A 19,627-nucleotide genomic window follows, 5' to 3' on the forward strand; every position below is an offset into this window, starting at 1 on the left:
TACATCTTATAAAAACCTTGCTATTAAGCGTACCCCATTTAATAATATTAGAAAATTCATCATAACTATTAACACCCTCTTTAATTCAAAAAATATCATTATTTCAGTTATTCTAAATAACTTTCTCTCTCTTAAAATTTGAAATACAGGTATCTTGTTTCTCGTTCTCTTTCCATCAGTCTTCTCATCTTTAATTTCAATCAAATGTACATTTTAATTTAGAGTTTAAAACTAATCCTTAAGGAAATGATTGACTTATAAGAAAACTATTAAAAAAGAGAGAAAGAGAGAGATTGTTCTTGATGTTTATGCACTGACAATTGGGTAATCATGATTCATGAGGTGTTGCAAATAAAACATTTTTGCTTCTGTGGCAGTTATTGTCGTGTAAACTAGGATAACCTACAAGTTTACAATTTTCAACTTTAATTGATGTGTTTCTTTCCTTCTTAATTCCTTTCTTTAATAAAATTAAATTCATCAGGACTACAACAAAAAATGAATAATAGAACAAATTCATCTCAAAATTCTTAAAGCCAAACTCTTATTTTTGGATGTCCATGAACCAATTTCTCAAGAGTGAATTGTAGATATCCTTACAAAATTTGTATGTATTTGACTTCAAAAAACTTTTTGTTGGTTGCTAATTCTTAAGCTATTTGTATTCATCCGATCTTGAAATTAGCAAGAGATTATAATAATACAGTAGCATAACAGGATTGATGATGAATACAAAAGTGTTGGCCGAAAAAAGAAAAGGTAAATTTTGCAAGAGTGGTGTAAAGAATTGGTGGAAAGAGAAATAATAATAGGTTTAATTTTTTTTAAATGTCCTTTAATGTAATTTTATCTTGAAGGTGTTTAATTAGAACAATAAAGGGGTGCTAATAGCTCAACTCTTTTTTTTTTTTTTTGATGAAAACTTTGCTTATTTTATAATCTTATTTCATCCCTTTCATAATAACTTTAGAAAACTTTCTCTTATTAACAACTAGACAAAGAAAAATTTTTTAGTGAAAACTTTACTTGTAAAGGTTTTTCTAATAAAATATCTAATTAAAAAAAATTATTTGAAAAGTTATAACAAACGGAGTCTTACATAAGGAGATTAATTTCTAAAGTTAATTTTTTTTGGTATATTAAACCATCTGATATTCGAAAATCACATTAGGGCTCGACTAATCCAGATTCGAGCCGGATAGGACCACTAGGGCGGTAAAACTCTCCCAATAAGTATTTAATACAGCTGCATTCCCAAGTCTCGAACCGAAAACCTTAGTTAAGATAGAACAACCCTTTACCAGCTGATCTACGCGCTTGTTGGTCTAAAGCTACTTCTTAATTATCTGTTTGGCCTCATGCAACTCTCTCTCTCTCTCTCCATGTTTTATATACATACATACATACAATAATTATTGAAAATGAAGCAATAATTCAAAAGTCATAATTTCGAACATAATGCTGAATAAATTAAAAGTTGTGAAGTCAATACAATCCAATGTTGTCTTGCACAAATTGATCGAGGTGACGGAGATCAACCACTTTTATTGTAGGAAGTAAAAAAGAAAAGAAAAAAGAAATGAAATCCCGAAGGGGATCTGAAACTAAAGAACTACTCTCAGCTACAAAGTGGAAAGACTTGCAGGACTCAGGAGAGGATAAGAAAACCAATTATAAGAGGATGGCGACAAGCTCAGCCCCAGTGAATTGGATGCTATTCCACAATCTGATAACTTCTGAGGTTTGGCATCCGATGATGATACTTCTGACATCAAATCCTTGTACAAAGCAGAGAATGGAGACTTCGCTGGTGAAGGAAGCAGCTGTTGGGGTGCAAACTCTCCACCACAAAATGAAAATGGGCTTCGGGAACTGGAAACATTAATCGGTGGGGGTGCCACGCTTTTCAGGCGCTGAGACTGCGGCTGCTGGCTCTCACTCTCATTCTCATATGCACATGCACCTGTCAGCTTCTGTACCAAGTCCCTGAAGTTTACAGGATCCACTTTGTACACTTTTGGTCGTGTCGGTGGCAGCGGTGCTATTGGCTTCTTCACTGTCTTTAACGGGGATTTACGAACCGAATGAAGCGACGATTGATAAGAAGAGTTTGCTGTTGTTACCGCTTTCACACCCCTAATTGCTTCTTCTTTGTTCCCGATCATGTATGCTGCTGCTGTTGATGAAGACGAAGTATGAGCTTCCATGTTAGTAATTAATAAGTAAATATGAGCATATGCATGTGATTCCTAATGGACTTGGACTTTGTTTATATAGAAACAGCTAACGCAGAGATATTAATGCAACCGTTGAGAAGGCAAGGCAACCCATAAATTTAAATATCAGTTTTTTTTATTTTTAATTAAAAATTGAGACCGGCCGCCACAGAGGTGACTGCTGACATGGTACAACAGCGTAGTCAAAGTGCTCAATTTTTGACCAATTTTGTTGATGAACAATAAAAAATAGGGTCCCATCCGGATTATTACCCTATAGTCGCCACAGCTAGTGCGCTTCATTATTAATTCGTATTCCCTTCGGTCATCGCTTTGGTAATGCGTGCAGGTGCTATAGCCGCCTCCTAACAGCGACACAATCCAACTCATGCAATTTATGATAAATGTCACAACTCGTTGTGGGCCCTTTGACCGAGCAAACGCAACTGAACGTTAATTAGCTACCAGATTTCATTATTACGATAACAAAAACCATTTTCTATTTGCTTCCCATTGCAGTGCATGCAAAACCTTTTTTATTTGCTTGCATTTCATTTAATTAAGCTACGATGTGTGTAAAACTTCAAGGATTTTTCTGGATCTGAAGGGTCAAAGTCAAACAGAACTGAAAAAAAGAAAGAATTCTTGCAATATATTTTTCGGTGTATTAAATCATCCGGTATCCGAACACCACATTGGGCCCCGACTAATCCAGCTTCGAGCCGGGTAGGATCACTAGGGCGTCAAAGCTCTCCCAATAAGTATTTAACGCAGCTACATTCTCAAGTCTCGAACCGAGGACCTTGATTAAGATAGAACAACCACATGTCACTTGATCTACGCGTTTATTTGTGCAGTATATTCATTTTCAGAGCAAATGCTAATTTAGATCATTTTGTAGTTTGGTCTAATATCGGACAAGTCTATTCAATCGATTGTTATCTTGGATCCATCCAATTCAATTTGTTATCATTGATCATATGATAAACACTACCATTTGTTTTTGCTCTTTTTATTTTTCTCTGCAGCTGTCTCAATCAATCAAAAAAAAAAAAGGAAAATTCAACACGTGAATAATTCCTTCTCTCGGAAACCCTAGCTTCAATCAAGCATTTTATATGCCACTGGAGCTTATGGCCCAGTGCTTGTCCTACTCACACCTCCAAATTCTCTGCGGGACTAATCTCATTTTCTTTCTTAAAAATTCGGGTTAGGATAGATGTTTTCTCAAATATTATTACGAGTAAATTTTGAACTAATGTTCGTTTAATAGATCTTTAAGACTATAAGTTATACTACAAAAGAAAAAAGACTATAAGTATATATATATACTTAGACTCTTAATAAACTCCCAGATTTAATATATCCACTTATTATTGATGTAACACAACAATTTTTATGCCAAGAAGTTATTTAACTCAATAAGCTCTGAAAGCAGTATTAAAAAGAAAAAAGTGAACACTAACGTCTAATGTGTTATAGACTATTGGAGCAATGGTAGCAGCTGTCACCCATACAAGTAATTTATCTATTGTAGTCGCCGCCTACTTATGACAAAATTTTTCATGGGTTTGGGGTCTCGCGGGGGTCCACCTTAAATGTTGTGAATTTTAAATAATTTTTGAGAAATTGAGAAAAAATAATCCCAAATTTTTAATATGATGGGATTTAGTTTTGCACTCCTCACCACGCTCCCACCTCAATCCTCATTATATATAAATATTTTTCTAATTTTTATTGAATAATTTTTATTTCATCAATTACTGTGTTGGCTAATAAATATTCTTTTTATTTTTACTTGATATAAATGGGTTATAATTAAAAAAAAACCCTACAATATAATTTTTATTCAACTCTAAAATATTATTATGTTTTTTTTTTCTCTCTTAAGATACCGCTCTTTTTAAATATTTTTTAATTTTGATATTATTTTAAATATTTGAATTTTTTTAAAAATAATTTAAATATTTTATAATATAGTATTAATTTTATTTAAGTCTTTAATTTTTAATTTATTAAAATTATATATTTATATTTATTATAAAATAAATAAATAAATAATGAGGAGGAAACGGGGATCTCTATGCGAGTATTTTTTATTTTCACCTTATTAAATTTATTAAGAAATGAGATGGAGAATGAAAATAAAATTTTTAATGGCGGTGGAGAATTAAATAGGCCTTTCTCGTTGCCATCACTATCGCCGCCTTAAGCCAACAACACCTGTCTCATTATCTTGCTATTTGCGTCAGTTTATCAAATTAAGAAAACATTCATCATTTTCTACTTTACTACAGTCTTTGCATTTCAGTTGAATGAGTAAAAGTTACGACTTTCAGTACACGCACGCACGCACGCCAATTATTTGTCTTTTTGTACTGCCTGTTGTCCTCGTCGAGAATCCGTCGGAAACACTCTGCATTTACAAACTTTTTAACAAGTTTTATGTGAAATATGATCTAGAAAATAAACAAATAAATATGCTCACAGCCTAAGAGATCTTTAACATGCATGATTTCAAAACTTAGAATGGGTTTGTTTTTTACTCCTTCTAAAAAATAAATTTTGACTTCATGAAGCAGCTTTCACCTCATTCATTTTTCTTTATAAAATTTGGGCCTTTGCTTTTTTGGTTTATGATCAAATCTAGTCATGATGGGATAATTTTGATAGAATTCAGTAAATCTACAAGAAGTTGTATTCCAAGCTTTAAAATAAAGAGAGAGAGAGAGAGAGAGAGAAATTGCAATCCCAAAAGATGAAAAAAGTTGCTGTTGGCGAGAGGGAAAAAAAGTTACATAAGTTGTAACTCAACATAACTCAATATATTATTATAATCCAAATTTAATGGTCATTTGGACTTGTAGACCTCAGTCCATGGGTATTCTTGATTCTCTCTTGGGTAGATAAATATTTCTTTGTATATAAGTTAGAAGTAAATTTTTTATTTTAATAAATGATAGATTTCTGAACGGTATTATACTGTTTGTAATTTAAAGATTATAAAAATATACGGAAATCGTATAAGCATTAAAAAAAAATCCGGATTTTAATGAAGGGGCATATAATTATTTGTCGTTCAATTCAACAATTTTAAAAAATTAGACGACTGGTGACCGGTCAATTTATTGGCAGCTCGGCGCTGTTTAATATTTGTGACGTACAAAACAGTGTGAAATGCTTTCTACAAAATTGCACATCTCATTTATGTTTCTTAAATAATCCCACGAGCCAACGACGTTTACACGTGTGTCACGCATAGCGGCTCCGATATCTCGTAAACCAATCGCTCTCTCCGGAAATGTAGACTCGGTTTTTCATTATTTCGCTTTTCAATCATCGGATCTGAGGATGAATTCTTTGACCCCAAATGCCCTTTTGTTCAAAAAAATCTGCTCGGATTTTCAGGTCCAGCTGGACTACTTCTAGAAAGTCCCGAAGCACCTTAAAAATCCCAGTTATTGTTTTTAGCTTTTAAAGATGCCAAATCATTTTTCAATCCAAGACTTCCAAATCAGCTTTACTGAGTACTAACCTTTCACACGAGTTCAAAAATTTAAGGGACGCGACTTTTTGTTTCAATATTTTTTCAAAGGGTCGGTAACGGTCCTTTTCAAGGTAGAATATTTTTTTTCATAATTATAAAATTATAATTATAATAATTTTATTATTATTTATTATTTTACGCGTGTGATTATGACTCATACTTTATCTTAAATAAGTTTTAAGACAGCCATAGTTTAAAAGCTAATTGAAGCGTTCCAACCAGACAATTTTATTATTATTTTTTAAATAAATTTTGTTGTACTCGTATCAAATAAAAGCGTAGTATACATTTTAAATTTTTTATTTCAAAAAATTATATCCATCATTCAACAATGATCCACACACCTTTGACACATAGTGTAATTAATTAAAAATTCTAACATATATTAGAAGTAATACAATTGATTAATACATGTATAATATATGTAATTCAATTTAATATAACTATTACTTAGATTTTTAAAATAAATACACATGTCATAACATCATTTACTTATTGTATGATTAACATGATACGCTAATATATTCTAGAATACCTCATACTAGTTGACATGTCTAGTATTTGTTTCCATCCACAATTTTTCATTTTCTTTTAAATTTACAGTATTGATTATTGAAAGACATTTTAGATGTTTTTATTTTTAGAAGACAAATTTGAAAAGGAAAAACTCTACCGAACACATTTTTCAATTAGAACTCACGCTCCAACTATAAGCTATGATATGGATGATCAAAGACTAAAATTTTACTGCCAAGTGCTAACTGGATATTTTGCTCATTAAAGAAATTTTAAAAAAAAAAGTTTGGCACGTATGCTATGGTAAATGCAGAAGGAAGTGTGAGAGTGGAAAATCCAGTTATCTGCAAGATAGTGATGTCATTAAGTAGGATTTATTTTGAGTAAATGTTCTTTTAATCTTTATATTTTAAATTAAGTACTTGTTTAATTATTATAATTTAAAAAGTATCACAAAACTATATTATATTTTAAATTAAGTACTTGTTTAACTATTATAATTTAAAAAGTATCACAAAATTTCTCTAATATTAAATATGTGACATTCTTTCCCTTATTTTTTATTATTTTTACAATAATACCTTAGTAATAATATCCTTGGTGACATTAATAAAAAGAAAAAAAAGTTAATTTATCAAATTAGCACTAAAATAAAAATAAAAATAAAAATAAAAATAAAAATTAAAGTAAATGCATTATTATTATTATTATTTTACTTTTAGGGTTAATTAAATAATTTAAATTTTATAGATAATTATTAACAAGACAATAAGACATTAAATGTTGCCTTAAGTTGGCTGGTATTAATTAATTTATAATTGATTATTAAAAAGATTGTTGTAACCGTATAAAAAAAAATACTATTTCTTTAAGTTTTAACTTACCCGGTTAGAATGAAATCCTTCAATTTGATCTTTAAAATTTATTAAATTTAACTGTTGTTATTGTTGACTCATTAAAGTACAATAAATACCCTCAACCCTAACTAAATATACTAACAGACAGTTTTGTGGGGTTTAGAATGATAATTTCATTCCATCCCTTGAGGTATGACATATCCTAAGTTAGATGACAAAGATAAATCCATTAATAAAAACCCCTTATAGAAAAAATTAGTAACAGACCTTAAAAGAATAAAATTAGCTTTTACTTGTATTTTAATTGATAAAATAAATATAATAATCACAAATTTTATTTACAATATCACCACAATGAAAACCAACAAAATTAATTTTAACCTTATCATCTTAATGTTAGCCATTGCCTTAGACATATAAATCATGGGTGAGAATATTTGAAACCATTAAAATACTCAACAAACCCATATACTCAAAAAACCCATTAATAAAATTTAAAAATTCATCTTTTACTTTATAAATTCATCCATATACCCAATATATCCTTATTAAAATATTTTTAAAAAAAAGATATTAGATATAATTTAAAAGTGAAACAATCAATGATTTAAGTGTTGTTAATTTTTGAATGGTTCATAAAAACAAAAAACACTGGAGAATTTTCTTTTACTGCAAATTCGTGCCACGAACTTACTTTTATTTTCGTTAGTTTCGATACCGACATGGCTGCGCCAACGAGCAAGAAGTTGAAAGATTTGGTTATTTGCCTAACTATCTATCAATATTCAATAGCGAAGCACTGATAATTGCAATAATTAAAATTTGAAATATGATTTGTATACAGAGCGAATATATATAATTGCACATGAATTAGAGTTATTTTCTTTTAGAGAAGATAATTTCGGTTTGTAAAATAGGTTCAGAGAGGTTTTTTTTTCTAAAAAAAAATCTTATCCTTTTAAGTAATTTTACTTTATGGTATTTGGGTAATAATATTTTAAATTAAAAAATTATTTAGAGAGTATTTTTGTCGGCTTAAATAGCCTCACCCATAAATTATCAATCAATTAATTGACTTTAATTATCTATAATACCATTTTACCCTTTAAATTAAAAATGTAAAAAACTATCACATTAAGTATTGACAATGAAAAGTGACTTAATAGGCCTAAAAGAAATATAATTAGGAGCCGGCTAAGTTACGTTAAACGTAACTTACGCCAGGCACAGCTACAGTGACAAGTCCCATCACTAGCACTGTTGCTGTATCTGACGTAAGTTACGTTTAACGTAACTTAGCCAAAGCCATATAATTAATGTCACCTGAGTGATACTTTTTTCAACAAATATAAAAAAGCTCATAGAATTCTCATTAGCATTAATTTTGCAAATATTAGACTCAAATCTTCAAGAATTCTAGATGATGGCTTCGTAAACGTTTGTTTTTTTAAAGTCTTATTCATAGTAAATATATTCTTTTAAAGTCCTATAGTCTATATGCCTAGTTCTGTAACAACAAAGGTATTCAATTTATTTTCCAACAACACTCTATCAATATATTTCCCTCATGTTTTCTATCAATTATTAATCTTTGTCAAATCTTCAAGAATGAATTCTAGATGATGGCTTCGTGAACATTTGTTCTTTCAAAGTCTTGTTCAGAGTAAATATGTTCTTTCAAAGTTCTATTCATAACAACCAATCTATATGCCCAATTATGTAACAACAAAGATATTCAATATATTTTTTAACAACACTGCATCAATATCTTTCCCTTATGTTTCCTATCAATTATAACATTTTTGTCAAATCTTCAAGAATTCTAGATGATGGCTTTGTGAACATTTTGTCATGACCCAACCCATACATGACAAGATATTGTCCACTTTGGGCCTTAATAAAGCTTGCACGGTTTTGTTCCTAGAGCGCTTATACACCCCAAAACGCGTCTTGCCAAATAAGGTGTAGATCACTCCTTATAAACTCAGTATTTCTCCCGTGCTTTGCCAATGTGGGATTCACCTAAGATGTCACATACACCCCCCTTAAGAACTCAGTGTCATCGCTGAGGTTTGCCCCACCATTGCTCAAGATGACACACATAGCCGTTCTGATACCATCTGTCATGACCCAACTCGGATCTAGCAAGATATTGTCCGCTTTGGGCCTTAACAAAACCTACATGGTTTTGTTCTTGAGGCGCTCGTATACCCCAAAACGCGTCCTGCCAATTAAGGTGTAGATCACCCTTTATAAACTTAGCATCTCTCATGTGCTTTGTTGATGTGAGATTTGCCTAGGATGTTACACATTTATTCTTTTAAAGTCTTGTTCATAGTAAATATGTTCTTTCAAAGTCCTATTCACAACAACCAATCTACATGCCCAATTCTGAAACAACAAAGGTATTCAATATATTTTCCAACAACATTCTATCAATAGCTTTCCCTCATGTTTCCTATCAATTATAACATCTTTGTATCGTCAGAATTAATGGCAAAACTTAACAGTTTGCCACTTAAAAGTATTTTCAAACAATTATCACCTGATCAATGTCGAAGCATGTGTCACTCAAGTGACATTAACCATTTGTTGTTTATCATTTGTATCAATTTCCATTTTATCTTTATGTCCTAACAATTAACGGCAAATAATTAACGGATTATCACCTATTTGCCTATTTTAAAAAGTTCTACTAACTTTTTGATATTTGTGAAAAAAATATATCACTGAAACGACATTAACCCAAAAAAAATTAATTTATGATTAAGCATTTTAGTTAAAATAAATTACAAATGAGGTCTTTTAAAATTAACAAAACTTTTAAAAATTTCCTTTATTTTCTTTCATTCGTCCTCTTAATTTTTTTAAATGGAACAAAATAATAAGGGAAGTTTAAAATGGAACAAAATAATTTGTTTAAGTTATTTGGAATAATAATTTATACGATGTAAAATATTTATGAAATTTATATTGAGAGAAAAGCATTAAATAGATTGTAAATATTTAAATTTTCATAATATTACAATGATGCATGTATAGATTTTTTAAAACTATATCTCTCTTTTTTTTTTTTTATCAATATCTATACATTGAATTTTACATATTCCTTTGATTAATTATTAATGTAATGTCCACTTTATTCTCATATCGCTTAAATAAATAATAACTATATTAAAATATTATTTTTTATAATTATACACTTATTAAATCATAATCTCCTTGTAATAATAATAATAGTAATAATAATAATAAGAAACTAAGTTGATGTGAATGATATGGATATAGTAAAGTTTTACTGTAACAACATGATAATCCAACGTCAATACAGCGGTCAGCACAGAGCAGAAATTAAATAAAAATACAATAATAGCTGGGCTCAATTTTCAAAGACAAGGAAAGCAGCCGCTGAACGGTCATTCAAAAGGGCTCCACCAACGACAAAAATGTTAGCCCATGTCTTATCAAAACGGCCCCACCTATATGCATAAATCACCCTCAAAGTCATAAATTCAATAGTTATAATTAACAATTTTTTTAAAAAGTTTTAAAACCATCAATTCAATTCGTTTTTTTTTTTTGGGCTTAATTCTCACTTCATTTGCCATAATTAGCCCCATAAGCATCCAAAACAGCAGAAGGGATGGTGGTACAGTACTGGTAATACTAGTACTACATCGTTTTTATATGTACGTAAATGGGGACCGTCGATTTTCAACAGTATTCAGTACGGATTAAGATTTTCTTCTAATCTGATCATATCTTGAGTAAATAATTCAATCACTGATTGATTGTTAATAAATAAAAATTTAAAAAAAGTTAAATTTTATTCATACACTATTATTAAAAAACACATGATAAAATATCATTAAAATTTTAGTAATACTTAGATCAGGAGAGATTTCTATTCCTACCCTACACAGGCACGAATGCACAATTACTCATGTGAAAACTGAAAACATGAACGTGATTAACAGGGGAGGGCGGTCCTTATTGCTTCCTGTTCCTCCTACTTTGCTTTTGTCGCTGTGGGCAAAGTTTAGGATTTTGTTAATTTGGGCCTCAATGGGCCAAGTAAAGGCTTTTCATAGAAAAAAAAAAAGCCTTCAATGCTTACCAGCTCTATAATGGTGGATAAAAAAATGATTTATCAGGGTAAAATATGTAATAAAAAGATGTAAAAATTAAAATTTTATGAATTTATGAGTTTATAGGGGTTATTTTAATAGATTTAATGCGGTTAAATTAATTAATAGTAAAATCACTTATATAGGTTACTATGAGTTTTTATTTTTTTCAATTAAAATATGGGTATATATAATTTTTAAAGTTAGGGTTTAATTTTATGGATTTATGAGTTTACGGGGCTATCTTTTATTTATTTAATGATAGATATTTTAATGAACTAAACGGGGGCTATTGGAAACTCAAATAATTTTCTTTTTTAATTTTTAGAATTTATTTTTCTGAACTGGGGCTTAAGCCTCCACAGATCATGATAGATCCGCCCCTATACACGTACAAGCATTTCCATAAGTCACTAATTCATTTTTAATAATTACTTTCTCAAGTATCTCATATTTTCTTTCAATATGTAGCCTTCTATATTTTCACGGGTGTTATTGAGGCATCATATGCATCCCTGCTTTGAGGACAGGTAGAAAGAGAGAAAATTCATATGTGCAATGAATTCTCTCGGTGAAATATATATATATAAAGTACTAAACTGTAGACTTTATAAAATCCGAGATCCTTTGACAACGTTGTAAATTTTATAATGTTATCATTGCATGAAAAAATACATTTTACAACATTGTTGAACTAATATCCCGAAAGCTGATTATATATTTATTATACACATATGCATTATTATTATTATTATTATTATTATTTTGGTTGTAGCACCTATTGGTCTATGGGTAACTCCACGTCTGGTGAAGGTGGATATATTTATGAAGTATTAAAAAATTAAATGGTTAACTCTACATGGATCGACAAGATTTCATGGTTAAATTGGTCCCACTTTAAAGTAAAAAGTGCGTAATTATAGCCAAGTCGTTTGTTTCCTCTCCCATACACTTTATTGTACTACTAAGTTATCTATTCTTAACTTTAAATAAAATTTTGAACAAATTGGTTTAAGATGCAATAGAAATTAACATTAATAGCTGAATATGAATTTTGATTACTTGTAAGATAAATCCTTCTTTTTCTTGTAGAATGTGATACAAGAATCAAGATAACAGAAGGGTCAAAGTTTCTTTGTATTACTGTAGGAGGCTTCTTTCTTAAGACTTAAGAGTGAATATATTTTCCCCAAGCTTTTGGGTTTCAACCCATTATTCAAAGATGCCATGGCCAGGGACAATCTTTAACTAGGGGGCCCCTTAGGCTTTACGGTTACGGACACACAAGGTTTCAAAAGTTGGGATCTTTTCTTTGCTTTTTCTCCATTCAATTTATTAGTATTTAAAAAAAAAAATGATGATGAAAAGAAAAGCTCAAAAAAAAAGGGAGAAATAGCTTCCCTATAAATCAATATATAGGACAGTGGACAGAAACAATTCAATTTGGTAAATCCAACAGACAGTCTGCAAAATTTGGTTTTATGGAAAGCCTATTTTGTTTAACAAGTAATGTTTTTCCCATGGTTACATTGTGTTCCTGCAGGAGTATCAAACTATCAATGCCCTTTTGCCACAGCCAAGGCCTAAGGCCCAAGGCTGCCCTCATAATTTGGAGCTACTACTGGCTACTGTTAGTAAATAGTAATTCAATGACAGACTATTCAGGACTAGAACCATTCAACTTTCTTTTTCTTTCTTTTCAAAACCAACAGTGACTTGAGGGAGAAGCAACAATAGGTCTTGTCCTCAACTTTCTCCCACAAAAGCGTAAAAGAAGGTGCACACAATGCCTCTGGCTGTCACCACTCCATCCCTGATAAAGTAATTCTTCTGAAACTGTACCAAAGCTGAAGACCTGAAAATCGCTCTCTCTCTCTCTCTCTCTCTCTTTACACTTCTTTCATGAATCACAAGCAATCTAGCAATCAGTGATGAAAGATTTTTACGGACCTCATCTCATAATTATTGTAACAGATGAAATAAAATTAATTAAAATGTAACATATCAGAGGATAAAAGAACAACAGTGCAGGATAAGATCAAACGAAAAATTGAAAGAGCTAATTTCATTGTACACATTGAATTGACATTTGTAGGCCAAAGGCACTCCAAAGTCTCTACACTTGTGGGGTCAAAAGCAAAACTCCCACTAAATCAAAAGGAAAATCGGAGGCCCCCCCGGAGAGACTAAGGAAAAAGATAGGAAGAAACAGGGACCCCCCCAGACGGAGCTAAGCAATTGCAGATGCAACCTCCAAATACTTGCACAAATTTCCCTACCCATACAAAATATTCTTATCCAACAACTATACCCCAATACAAACTAGCAACATTTTACATCATCACTTCTTCATGGGGTTTGTTTTAATAAAGCCTTGGCAATGGAACTAACGATCAGTGGATGTCAATTTACCACAACATACAAAAGTGTTGATGTTATGTTATGTCCATAATGTATTTCATCTTCATGCTTGTTGAATCAAACTGCAATTCAAGAACTTATGTACAGGAGATCAAATTCATGAAACCACCATTACCGATGCTTCCATTAGGCCTTCGGCGTCAAAGGGATTGTGCAAAAGACATTAAATAAACTTTCACTCTCATTGGATTGTCCTTGTAAGCTTGCACTTGGAAATGAACGTGGTATCTGTATAGTTTAGACTACACAACTTTAATAGCTCTGCAGACCTCTGCTTCAAGACAGGATTGCAACCACTTTGGATCACAAGGAAAAGCTTTGCCGCAAGACCAGCATCCACAGCTGCTGATGAGCATTCCTCAGGAGCAATTTTGCATATTGACCATAATATGGACAATGCATATTGAGTACAATCCTCTGAAACCCGCATCAATAACCTCACTGTATTTGGTATTGTGTTCGCACAATCCTTCAAAGCTAATTTTCCCTCAGGAAGGGAAGACAATGCATCCAAGATACAGAGTGCTAACTGCAAACAGTCAGGATCCAGAGAAGGCAACAATTCAACCAACTGGGGAACAGCCCCAATGCTCACAACCAAGCTCCTAACTTCGTTAAGCAAACATATTGATCTAAGTAGGCTTAATCCAGGCAAAATTCCATTGGGATGCCTCTTATTTTTCACCAGCCTCATCAATCCTATCAGCAGCCTATGACTCGACACAATCTCTGGACGAAAATCCTTCTCCTCCATCAATTTCTCAATCAACCGCGTACAATTGATCTTTGTCTCAACAGAACCTTCATTTAACATGTCTACCAATAATGAAACCTTTGCTGGCTGCATCAAATTGGTTTTGGATTCGGAATCAAGTGTCAAATTCACAAGAACCCCAACTGCCTCGGAACCTACGGCATGCGAAGTAAATGGACCTAGCAAAGATGAAATTAGAGCAACACCACCTTCATCGACCATTGTCTTTCTGGCAGAGGCATGAGCTGCAGCAATTTGATGGAGCTCCTTCAAGGCTTGAACCCTTGCTTGACCCTTAACTTTCTTCAATGTCCCAAGAAGTTCGCTCGCCCGCCCCTGTACATCCTCTGATCTCTTCTTCATAAGCAAATACTTCTGAGAAAACCAAGTGTGAATCAAATGGTAAAGGGTCTTATTAGGAGTAACAGAATCATCCCAGAGCTCTTGCATTGTGGTGGGGCAAGTATAGCGCCCCAAACTGAACCATTTGAGAATGTTGGACCTCTCATAGGTTTGGCCGGTGCAAAGAGTAACAGGATCTTGCATTGGTTCAAGGGAGATTGGACAGACAAAGACTGAAGGAATTTCAGCTAAATCAAGCTCCGCAATCATCTTTTTCAGATCCAACCTCTCACCAACACCAGCCCCAGTAACCCCAGCACCAACAGTACCACCCAAAACCCCATCTTTCACCGCGGTGTCCAGATCTAGAATTTGCCCATCACCACTACCCTCAAACCCAACAACCACATCCCTTTTTGAAGGCTGAAACATAGGCATCTTTGACACAAACTCTCAAAGCTCAAAGAAAGAACCAAAAAAAGGAGAAGATTAACACACCCTCCCCTCCACAAGAATCAAAGCAGTGACAAGAGCCCCTCAAGGCATATTACATCTGGGTTTTGGACATGAGAGGTGACTGAAGTGAAAACAAAAAAGAACGAAGCAGATGAATGAAATTTCTCTCGAAATTTCTCCCTCATTGACAAAATGAGAAGCAACAAAAACAGCAAAAGACTGGTCTCTCTTTATTGCACACAAACAATCTCCTGTTCATTTGCTTTATTTTCCATGGTCAAAAGACTCATTAACCATCATAATAACACTCATCATAAACACACAAGCAAGCTCTTTTCACTTGTAGCTCAAGCTTCACACCAAAACAATAAAAGATACCAAAAGCAGAACAGCTCAAAAAAATAAATACTTGACCCTTCAAAACACCAACTTTGACACAAAAAAAAAAAAAGAAAGAAAGAGAAAAGAAAAAGTAGCAGTAGTTGTTGTCGAAGAAGTAATACTACAAGCTTAGATGCATTTGAGAAAAAATAGCACAGACCCAGATAATAAATTAGGAGAAATTTTATGAAGAAAAGAAAATAAGAAAAGAGGGCATGCTATTACTAATCAGGTCAATTCTCAATAGAGAGAGAGAGAGATAAAAAGAGCAGAGAAAAGCCATGACCTGCTGGAGCCTTTCTCTTACTGCTCTTCTTTTGTGGGTCCACTTTGCTTGTGTCGCAGGACTTGAAAATTTGATAACCCTTCACGGTAAATATTTAAATAATAAAAAATATAAAATCTTATCGGCTAAAAATAGAAATTCGTAAAAATAGGGGTGGTGACCGGGAGGCACGGGCTGCAGCCGGTAAACGAACCCCTTGGAGCGCGCACCACACGTGCAGTCATATCAGTTGTCGCCGTAATCTCCCGCTTCTCCTCTTTGTTTACTTTTACATTTTGTTTGCTCGTTTAGCTTTATTGTTTAATCACTGCCTAAAAGTGTACGATTCCACCACTCGATTTAACAAAATCGAATATCGTCGACATTTCTTTTTTATAAAAATTGATTTAACAAATTTTTACTCTCGAAACACCCACAAAAAAAAAATATTATTGAAACAACAAAAGCAGAGGGTGGGGCCACAAAATGTTGCTTTTTAAAAAAAATATTATTTTAGGTAAAAGTGCCAGCCCAAGCGTTTGACCGTGACAGTTTTTTTGCTTTGACTGTACGCCTCGGCTGTCTATGCCTATGCCTCTCCTTGGCTTATCCGGTCTTTAGGTTTGACTGGACCTGCCCAATCTGCTACCGATACGTGGCAACGGCACACGTGTCTATCTGGCTACCTCTCTGTTTATAGCTTATTTATAATAAAATTAATATTCTCTCGTTTTGGGAATTGTATATATATATATATTTTTTTTTCAATGAGGGAGTGGGGGGGGCAAAGATCTAAAACCGATGTTGTTTTGTTGCAGGCAGAGTCACTGTGTAAAAGTGTTCAAGTGAATTTCTAAGTGTAGGGCTGTACATAATACTTTTTCGATAAATAAAAAATAAAAAATTATGAACAATATTTCAAAGTCTTTTCATGCTAAAAATAAGTTGTTATGAGAATTATATGTTAGCTATTTTAAGGGGAAAAAAATCAATGAAGAATTTGAGAGAAAAAAAAATAAAAACCCTCAAGTGTTCTCCAGAGAAAATAAGTACTAACGGCAATGGGCACACAATTTTAGAAAGCGTTTTTTAAAACACTTTATTTTGTGCTTTTAGAAAATATGTTTCAATGAAAACACATCAAAATGCAATTTCAATGTCTCTAATTCAATTGCAATTTTTATGTGACCAACCAAACATAAAAAAATGTTTTTCCTAATTTAAAAGTATTTTATTATTCACAAAATAATCAGCATTTGGCCTAATTAGTGTTTAATCTAAAAGAAGAATGTGTTGTAATTAGATGGGGAATTTGGTGGGTTTGCTTCAAAAATTTAGATGAGCTTGAGGCAGAGGCATGGATTTCGGTATTAAGGTTTTGAGTAGGTTCCAGTCTGGAACAGTAGGGTTTGGATTAGATTCTATTTAATTTATTTATTTTAAAGATGCAAAATGAATATCTTATTGGGATTCATATGCTTGCCATTGATCCATATAATTAAAGTAAGGTTGGTCTTTAGTCTCCTCCAACTTCAAGATTCAAAGTAAATTAATTTTAAGATAATATGAGTTTAAAATTGATCCAAATCTTAATTTCAGTGCCCAAAAATTTTTTCAGTCACATGACCATAATGCTGAATGCGTGACTACGTGGTTTTATGAATAAGCATTACAAGGAGCTTTTTGGACTACTTCTAGTACGAGAAGGAGAAAAAAGAATCCTCACGTGGCTAATCTTAACAAGAGTTTGATTAGATCCGTAATTAAAATTCATTGACATTTCAAATATTTAACACTGACTCTGTTTTAAGAATCCTGAAATCGTTCATATAACTCCTCTAAAATTTTTAAACAAGGTAACAGAAAAGAAAACCTCACCAATGGATATCTAATTCAAATAAATCAACAGTATTATAATCAAAATTAAGATGAGCAAAATTAAAAATTTTCCCTTTAATATATGAATATCACATTAACTTTGCCTAATTGTTTACTGATACTTGTGTGAAAAACAAGAGACGCGAACGTATTTTAAAATTCGGATCTTACCAAATGGATGGTTGCTGGGATTGGGAATATGCTTATAGGCCAAGAGGGATATGCCGGCATTGCCCAATGCCGATATGCTGTCACCGAAAATTAAGTAGGCCTTGCAAAGCCGAAAGCGGACACACGCGTACCAGTCTCAATGGGCATATAGTTTTCAGCCCAATTTTTGCCAATTCTTGGGCCTCTATCTTGAAGTACCAGAAATTTAGTTACGGGGAAGCTTTTTGGTATTTCTAAAGCATTGCCCCTTATTCGTTCACTATTTACTCTCTCTCTATATGTATAAAGAACAAAATATACACATAACAATAAGTGAATGAGAAATGAGCAATACTTTAAGAGCACTCAAAAAATTTTCCTTATGTATTATTTTGGAGCGGTTTGGCTAAGATTACAGATTGTAATATGTAAACATATAAATTATTATGAATAATGATAGATATTTTAAACTTTTGGTCTTAATTTCATCTCAAATAATGTATCGATTAGTGGGTGTTTAGTTAGTAATGCTTTCTAAGATTTAAATTAATTAATTATATTATCTCACCAGCCAATTACTAAATACCATAAAATTTTGAGATAAAATTTTTAGGAAGTGCAGACTATATACAAAGGGTGGGTGGCACTTGCCTCGTATGTTTCTTAGATTTGTAAATATCTGCAATTCGTTTCTCTCCTGTTGTACCATTATCTATATTCACATCTTCATATGATACATAATGAAATCGTATTTGTTTATCTATATTCACATCTTCATATGATACATAATGAAATCGTATTTGTATTGCCACTCCTTGTAGCTACAATTTATGGTTGTTATACGCGTAAAATTTTATATTGTAAATATGATTTTTTAAGTGTATTTCTTAAAAAAATAAAAAATAAAAATGCTCCATCTAATATCATATCGAAACTCATAACATTAAATGGTTTCCTCGATTTCTCAAATATCAACTATGGTTCTGTTTAGAATTGAAGTACTGTAACTTTTAAACTACATTTACTATAAAAAAAAAGTTATAATTGTGAAACAAAATTTAATAATTTATAGTAAATATAAAATTTAAATAATAATTTTGACAAAATTATTTTTAAAAAATAGATTTTCCATGATATAAGTGAAAAACAATATTAACATAGTTTTCAAATTACAACAGCTAGTATTTACTAAACACTTTAGTACTGTAACGTTTAAACTATAACTGTCAAACTTTAATCACAAACGCACCATATAACTCAGATGCAAAATTTTATGTTTTGAGTTTTAACATATCAATATATATGTAGGCGATTAAATCTATTTATGCTTGATTAGTATCTTAAAAAAAAATCAAGTGTTCATTAATTAACGAAAATATACTATATATTCTAAAGAACATAATCCTTGACTTCGTCCCGATATTTGACATTTATAATTCACGGCCAAACCTTTATTTTTATTTATTTTATTTTATTGGTTCACGGATTGGAAGTTAAAAACTCTGGGCCAGAGCTTCATTTAAACTAGAGTCCAGAGGGTGCCATAGCATCAGCAGATGTTTGTAGAATCAATAAATTCCTAAATAAAATATGATAATAGTATGAATTTTAGGAGTACAATCTTCATTTTGGCCATTACGCATTTTCTCACAAATTTTCTAAACTTTGGAGAAAAATAACATTTAAGTTACATGGTCTCTCGAACATTAATTTTGAT

The 19,627-nt window shown here is 31.9% G+C and overlaps 2 protein-coding genes across 2 annotated transcripts; both read right to left on the reverse strand.

Moving 5' to 3' along the window:
- Positions 1-1,447: 1,447 nt before the first annotated feature.
- Positions 1,448-2,311, reverse strand: LOC18036590 (VQ motif-containing protein 9). The gene has a single exon (XM_006426030.2). It carries the CDS (start codon positions 2,205-2,207, stop codon positions 1,623-1,625), a length of 585 nt encoding a protein of 194 aa, XP_006426093.1. The 5' UTR covers positions 2,208-2,311; the 3' UTR covers positions 1,448-1,622.
- A 10,964-nt stretch (positions 2,312-13,275) lies between these two features.
- LOC18037656 (U-box domain-containing protein 30) lies at positions 13,276-15,786 on the reverse strand. The gene has a single exon (XM_006426031.2). The coding sequence runs from the start codon at positions 15,216-15,218 to the stop codon at positions 13,866-13,868; it is 1,353 nt and encodes a 450-aa protein (XP_006426094.1). The 5' UTR covers positions 15,219-15,786; the 3' UTR covers positions 13,276-13,865.
- Between the last annotated feature and the right edge of the window lie 3,841 nt (positions 15,787-19,627).

The sequence above is a fragment of the Citrus clementina genome, unplaced genomic scaffold, assembly GCF_000493195.1.
Source record: "Citrus clementina cultivar Clemenules unplaced genomic scaffold, Citrus_clementina_v1.0 scaffold_7, whole genome shotgun sequence".
Lineage (NCBI taxonomy): Eukaryota > Viridiplantae > Streptophyta > Magnoliopsida > Sapindales > Rutaceae > Citrus > Citrus x clementina.

Coding starts and splice junctions, on each gene's coding strand:
- LOC18036590 (XM_006426030.2), bottom strand. CDS start 2,207: ATGGAAGCTCATACTTCGTCTTCATCAACAGCAGCAGCATACATGATC.
- LOC18037656 (XM_006426031.2), bottom strand. CDS start 15,218: ATGCCTATGTTTCAGCCTTCAAAAAGGGATGTGGTTGTTGGGTTTGAG.